Source organism: Macaca mulatta, chromosome X (genome assembly GCF_049350105.2).
Source record: "Macaca mulatta isolate MMU2019108-1 chromosome X, T2T-MMU8v2.0, whole genome shotgun sequence".
Lineage (NCBI taxonomy): Eukaryota > Metazoa > Chordata > Mammalia > Primates > Cercopithecidae > Macaca > Macaca mulatta.
Genome location: NC_133426.1, coordinates 19,847,634 through 19,854,957, shown reverse-complemented (window position 1 = coordinate 19,854,957; position 7,324 = coordinate 19,847,634). Strand labels below are relative to the sequence as shown.

The following is a 7,324-nucleotide window of genomic DNA, read 5'->3' as shown; positions in this document are numbered from 1 at the left end:
ATAATTAGGGAGAGGAATGGAAAGTAAAAAGACCCCAAAAATAGAATAAAAGTAGAGAGGGATGCTACACACACGTGTCCATGAGCTCAAGAGTTGGATGAATTAAACTCACCAAAGGTCCCTAAGATAAAGAAGGAGAAAGTGACAGCTCCCACGCTCTTATTTGGCTTAATCTCTGTGTTCAGTTTTCATGACAGCTCGGTACCAGCCCCAACCTGCTCGCTCTCCTACTCATTTATGTTTAAACTTTGCTGGCTTTCTCACCACACTCAAACCCTACTCCCAGCACACGTTTGGGCGTGTCAGGAACACGTTCATCAGTAATTTTTTTTGTGCCACAAAGGGACTGTTAGCCAGCTTTGGCCAAGAGTAAAGGTGCCCATTCCTGAGAGTTTCAGCTTCACATTAAAAAAAAAAATTAGGTATAATTAAGAGACCATAAAATTCACCCGCTTAAAATGTACGATTCAATAGTTTTTAGTATACTTAGTTATGCACTCACCATAATCCTAGAACATTTTCATCCAGAAAAGAAAACCTGTACCCATTATTCAGCTTCATTTTTAATCGTGTGTATGTCCCCCCAGGGGTGGTAATAAAACGTTCAGGCTCGTCACCTTCCAACAAGAAAAACGTGCAGCCTGGGGCTCCATGGGAACGGGTTATCACTTGGCAGGCCTGGGTAAACAGGAGGCTTGAGCTGGCCCTGCCAAGATGTCTTCTTCAATGTTTTTGAAAAGATAGTAAATGTGCATGGCAGTGGTAAAAGTGCCTACTTGGGAGGCAACACGTTTAGCAGTTTCTTGTGTGTCTTCTCGGAGAGAGCCTCCCCACAGAGGTTTTTTGTTTTGTTTTGCTTTTGAGACAAGGTCTCTGTTGCCCAGGCTGGAGTGCAGTGGCGTGATCATGGCTCACTGTAGCCTCAACCTCCCAGGCTCAAGCGATCCTCCCGCCTCAGCCTCCCGAGTAGCTGGGACCACAGAAGCGTCGCCATGCCCAGCTAATTTTTAAATTTTTTTTGTAGAGACAGGGGTCTCGAACTCTTTAGCTCAATCCGCCCGCATCAGCCTCCCAAAGTGTTGGGATTACAGGCGTGAGCCACCACGCCCGGCCTCATGGAGGTTTCAGTCAGCATTATTTACGCCTCAGAAGAGGAAACAAATTGGCTGCGGAGTGGGGTGTGGTTGAAAGGCCTAGGTCGGCCTACGGCGCGTGCAGCTGCCTTTTCGTTGAAGGTCGACTCCAGTAACCTGCTGCTGTCCCTCTCTGGGTGACCGCACGCTGAGGGTGGGGCGTCACTAAACACTGATTACCCGTGCGCCTCGAAAACTGGAACCTAACTGTGCTTGGAGGGCGGGTCCTCCGGCGTCTGCACGGGTGGCACTGGCCCAACTGGCACCCACCTGTGGGCCTAGCCAGAAATTGTTTCCAAGGCTGCATTGCTGAGTTTGCATGCAGACACCCAGTGTGTGTAAACGTGTGCGTACTGAGCATGTATGTGCGCGTTGTGTGCTCTGTGTTCACACATTGTGTTAGGATGTGTGCACGGTGAGAAACTGCACCCCACATCTATACATGCTTTGAGTGTATCTGCACTGTGTGAGAAGGTGCATTTATGCTGAGTGTGCACGTTGTGTGTGCATGTTGCATGTAAGCATCGTATGAAGAATTGTGTGCGTACGCACGCCTTCTGTGTGTGCACTGTGTACAGCAGTGTGTAAGGACGCGTGCACGCCCGTACGCGCTGAGGACTGTTGTGCACATTCCATGCACACGCTATGCGCGCTCGACGTGTGAGAACCGGTGAGCATGTCGCACAAGCACGCCCTGCGTGCGCCGTGCGTGAGAACCGGTGTGCCTTTCGCACGTGCACGCCCTGCGTGCGCCGTGCGTGGAACCGGTGCGCCTATCGCACGTGCACGCCCTGCGTGCGCTCTGCGTGGGAACCGGTGCGCTTATCGCACGTGCCCGCCCTGCGCGCGCGCTGCGTGAGGACGCGTGCGCATGCGGACGCGCGCGGGTTCGGTGCGGCGCGGCGGGCTTGGCAGTGCGCCTGTGCGGCCGGCGCATCCCGATGGAGCGCGGCGGCGGCTTCGGGACGGGATCCCGGCCTGAGGGGACTGCGCGGGGAACCTCTCTCCCAGGGAAGATCGCAGAACCGGGAGCGGTGCGGACCTCTCAACCCAACTACAGGCCTCAAGGTATCCTCCCCAGAGTGTGGCGGGCGCCCGAGGGCTTCGGGTTCCTGTGGAGGGGGGTGGGGGGGGCGGGCCCGACGGCCCAGGGCAACGGTCCTCGAGCGTGGGGGGAAGGGGCATGGCGCAGAGCTGAGATAAATGCCCTTTCACCGGCCCGGGATCGTCTGGACGTGCATCCAAGGGCCGCACCCCTCTCTGTGCGAGTGGCGGGGTTCTTTCTTGGGGCGACCTGGGTGAGTGGGTACACATGGGGGGTGGCTTAGGGTGGGCGGCAGGTGTATTTGGGATGGAGGTGCCTGAGGGGGGGCTGGGGGTCCAGTCCTCGTCCTCGAGGAGCAGTCGGCATGGGGGTCGTTAGGGTAAACCGAGCGGGCTTCTGGGGTTGCCCCGGCCTCCGCGCGCGCCCTGCGTTCTGGGAAACGCGCGCGAGCGCCACTGCAGCCCGCGGGGAAGGTGGCCCAGCTTCGCGCCTCTTGGCGTTCCCAGGGGGCAAAATCGGCGTGTCACCCGTTGGCAGAAGCAGATTAGCCTGGGCGGCCAGGCGTCTGCCCAGGACCGGGTGCTCCTCCCGCCCGGATGCGCTCCCTGTGGTCTCGGGTATGCTGCTCAGGTGACCCGGCCGCGGCCCCCTCTCGAGGCAGCGGGGCAAACAAGGTTCTCAGTCCTCCAGGCTGCAGATGTTGGAAGCCATGGAGGGCTGGTCCCTGGCTGCCCAGAAGCCAGCGAGGCAGTGGGGGAGACTGTGAGGACATTTGACAGGATTTTAGATAAGCAGGTCTGATGCTAACGTTCTGTAAAGTGGTTGCAGGTAGTGCGGGGGTGTAAGCAGCATGGAAACCGATTTCATGCTGTTTTTCCTGACAACATCTTTTTTCTTTATTTTTAGTTAATAATGCAGGCTATTTTTAAAACATTTTTTACTGCAGTCTAACATGCATTAAAAAAACCGCACAAAACTTTGATTCGATGAATTATCACATAGTGAAGATGGGAGTATTTTATATATGATAGGCCAAGAAAAGGAAAGAAATCAAAAGAAATGTTCTTAAAATATGCTTTTTCACGGGGTTGTGGGGGCGAGGGGTATTTTCTGATTGGGCCTTCAGTTGCATCATTCATAGAAGGAGGAGATAGCTTAAATCATTTCCAGTTCGTGTTTTTCATTATGCTTTTTTAAAGGCAGAATTCATTAACTGTCACAGGATAACGTTATAACTACCTTTGAAATGTGTGCTTTTGTTTTTATCCTTTTTGCTTGAAACACTCAAGCTGCATCTGCTAGGGAAGAACCTGGAAACTACCCACCAGAACGACCCTCCCTGGCAGAGGCGACCTTGTATAATAAAACATTGAAAAGGAGAGGTTGTTTCAGTTTGCATTTTTATTTGGTTGAGAGCTTAAATAATAGTTTATTTCAATGTTTTGTTGTACTCATGAGAGGTGGGGAGGGGCGGTACGATTGGGCCTTCATTGTATCTTGGATTTTATTCGAATAAAGGGGAGATTTTTTTTTTTTTTATGGAAACAAAATTAGGGGAAGGGGAGGAGGTACTTTTGCGGGGGAGATTCTTAATAAGTTCTGTTTGGAAACTACTGTAGAATCATTTAATGCACTCTTCTGATATTAAGATTAGCTTAAGACTATCTTCCTTCGTTTGAAATTGGAAATGTAGAAAAACATGTTGTGTGAAGGTTTAAAATGTGAAATAAACACCTATGTGCATTAAGGTTGGTATGGTAAAATTGGAATGTTCAATTTAGGTGCCAGGTGATACCACGATTTGTTCTTTGGGGGATTTAGCAAGGCCGGGTACTTAAATAAAGTCTCCTTAGAAAAATTATGATTTTGAGGTCTTATAATAATCTGTCCTGGATACTGATCATTCTTGGTTACCCAGGCCCTTAGCATTTGGGACCCATTCCTAATGAGACTTAACCTGCTTTTCTAGAGAGTCAGCCATTATTCCTAAGCTTGGGCTGGGTGCTGTGAAGGCTGCAAGACAGAAGGACCTGAGATGTTTAGGCTGTTCAACAATTTTGTGTTGCACAGTTGGGGGATATGAGTTGGCAAGTGGTTTTCCTGGGAGCTGTTGTAAAAGACAGCAGGGAAATACCGCTGGTGGTTTCGTCTAGCAACAGGTTCTTCCGATATTGAAATCCTGTGCATGTTCCCGTTACCCCCCAGTGATGCCTTCTTTCTTTCCTTTTAATTACCTCTGAATAGAAATTACCAAATCTGTTCATTTTAGTGCTTGTCTGATACACATAGTATAACAAATGAGCAAGTGCTTGTTTCAGTCTGCTTAAAAACCTTTAACCAGCAGATAGAATCACCAGATCTCTACCATAACGTCGGACAGCATTACTGTCACACAGATCCTGTGTCCCCCTCAGACTGAAATACTCCCTTCTCCCATTTTTCCTTCAGGAATTCACTTCCTCTAGGTTCTCTCAGTCAGAATTAATGAACTTCCTCCTGTCTGTGCCTGCAGTACCTCCAGCCAAGCACTCTTTCTCTGCCTGTATTATATTAACCTTCATGCTCCTCTAGGCAGATGCTCATTGGGTATCTACTGTATGCCGGACTCTGCTGGCCATTGCTGTTACTAAAGCTGAGTAGATTGAGGTCCAGACTGCCTGGGTATGAATGTCAGCACTCTCTTCTTACTGTGTAATTTTGGGGAAGTTATTTGACATCTGTGAGCTTCAGTTTTCTCCCATTTAAAATGGGCTTTAGAAGCAGTTGTGAAGTATATCACACTTGCTGGATGCAGTGGCTCACCTGTAATCCCAGCATTTTGGGAGGCTGAGGCAGAAGGATCAATTGAGCCTAGGAGTTCAAGACCAGCCGGGGCAACAAAATGAGACCCTATCTCTAGGAAAAAAAAAAAAAAAAAACAGTTGGGTGTTTACATGAGTAGCCTGTACACATGTATACATGCCTGTAATCCCAGCTACTCAGGAGACTGAGGTGGGAGGATCACGTGAGCCCTGGAGGTTGAGGCTGCAATGAGCCATGATGGCCAATGCACACCAGCCTGGGCAAAAGAGTGAGACTCTTGTTTCACACACACACACACACATACAAATAAGGGGGCGGGAGTTGCTGAAGAACAATGCTGGGAGACAGAGTACTGTCTTGAGGATGAAGGAATTAATGTCTGTAAAGCAGGCCTGACACACAAGTGCTCAAGCTGGTGCATTTCCTCTATTGGATCATTAGCTTGAGAGCAAGGCCTGGGTCCAGGTTATGGGTACCTCTCTCAGTGCTGCCTGGTGCAGGAGGTGACTGTATCGTCATCCTACCCCTCCTTAGGGTTTTTGTGTACAGTAGGTCTCTGACCATTGTTTCCCAATCGCATCATGCTGGGAGCAGATACGCTGGGTTGAGTGCTCATAAATCACTGATGAGTTGTATTAAAGAAATGTGTTGGTGGAGAAGTTTGAGATAATGGAACTGTAAAGCATGTTTCCTGAGGCCCATTGAGTTTTCCAGTGCATTCTACAGATACATACTGTTATTTAAATTTTTTTATTTTTTGTTTTAATAGCTTTTGGGGTACAAGTGGTTTTGGGTTACATGGATGAATTGTATAGTGGTGAAATCTCAGTTTATCGTGTCCCAGTCACCTGAGTAGTATACATTATTTACTGAATTAAACTCCTTTGCCCCTTGTTCCCTAGGAAGGAGGGAATTGCTTTGCCATAAGATGGCATTTCTTCATGTCCTTCCATCTGCATATCTTCATCCCCTGCCCTGGAGCATGAGAATGTAGAGGTACAAACTGGAAGTTCAGGATAACCTCCCTCAGGGGTTCACAGTAGGGTGAGGGGCCGGACACGATGGCTCATGCCTGTAATCACAGCACTTTGATTTTTCTTTTTCTTTCTTTCAAATCCTTTCTTTTCTTTCTTTCTTTTTAAATGAAGTCTCACTCTGTTGTCCAGGCTGGAGTGCAGTGGCGCAGTCTCGGCTCACTGCAACTTCTGCGCCACCGTGCCCAGGATCCCAGCACTTTGGGAGGCCAAGGCAGGTGGATCACTTGAGGTCAGGAGTTTGAGACCAGTCTGGCCAACATGGTGAAACCCTATCTCTACTAAAAATGCAAACATTAGCTGGGCCCAGTGGCACACGCTTATAATCCTAGCTACTTGGGAGGCTGAGGCATGGTATCGCTTGAACCCAGGAAGCGGAGGGTACAGTGAGCTGACATCGTGCCACTGTACTCCAGCCTGGGTGACAGAGCGGGACTCTGTCTCGAAAGAAAAACAAAATAGGGTGGGGCCCAGAGACAGAGAGTAGATGGTTATTGGAGGCTGGGAAGGGTAGTAGGGGGTGGGAGGGAGGTAGGGATGGTTAATGGGTATAAAAAAATAGAATGAATTAATAAGACCTAGTATTTGATAGCACAACAGGGTAATTATAGTCAATAATAACTTAATTGTACATTTAAAAATAACTAATAGTATGATTGGATTGTTTGTAACACAAAGGATAAATGCTTGAGGGGGATGGCTAACCCATTTTGCATGATGTGATTATTTCACATTGCATGCCTGTACCAAAACATCTCTTGTACCCCGGAAATATATGCACCTGCTACCTACTATGTAGCCACAAAAATTAAAAATTGTGAAATAAGAAAGAAAAGTAGGGTGGGCCCGAGTAGCAAAGGCGTTGGGTCCCCAAGAAATCGGAGTTCTTCATCCTTTTTCAAAGTTGTGTTTAAAACCATTTTTGAATGCTTTAATCCTAAAATTGTTCAGATCACCGGGCGCGGTGGCTCACACCTGTAATTCCAGCACTTTGGGAGGCTGAGGCAGGTGGATCACGAGGTCGGGAGTTCAAGACCAGGCTGGCCAAGATGGTGAAACCCCGTCTCTACTAAAAATACAAAAATTAGCCAGGTGTGGTGGCAGGCGCCTGTAATCCCAGCTACTCGGGAGGCCGAGGCAGGGACTTGCTTGAACCCGGGAGGCGGAGGTTGCAGTGAGCCAAGATTGCGCCACTGCACTCCAGCCCAGGAGACAGAGTAAGACTCCCATCTAAAAACAAAGCAAAACAAAACAAAAAACCAAAAAGCTTTTCAGATAAGGAAGAACAAGAGAACAAGTTGAGTTTGTGT

At 48.7% G+C, this 7,324-nt stretch overlaps 1 protein-coding gene across 6 annotated transcripts in view; it reads left to right on the top strand.

Moving 5' to 3' along the window:
* The first annotated feature begins 2,046 nt into the window (after positions 1 to 2,046).
* The window catches only part of MAP7D2 (MAP7 domain containing 2), a 111,687-nt gene continuing 106,409 nt past the window's right edge, over positions 2,047 to 7,324 (top strand). For all 6 annotated transcript variants that reach the window (XM_077989637.1, XM_015127063.3, XM_077989636.1 and 3 more), the window contains exon 1: positions 2,047 to 2,201. In XM_077989637.1, the coding sequence (XP_077845763.1) occupies positions 2,075 to 2,201 (127 nt within the window). In that variant the 5' untranslated portion in view covers positions 2,047 to 2,074. The remainder of the gene's footprint in view (positions 2,202 to 7,324) is intronic.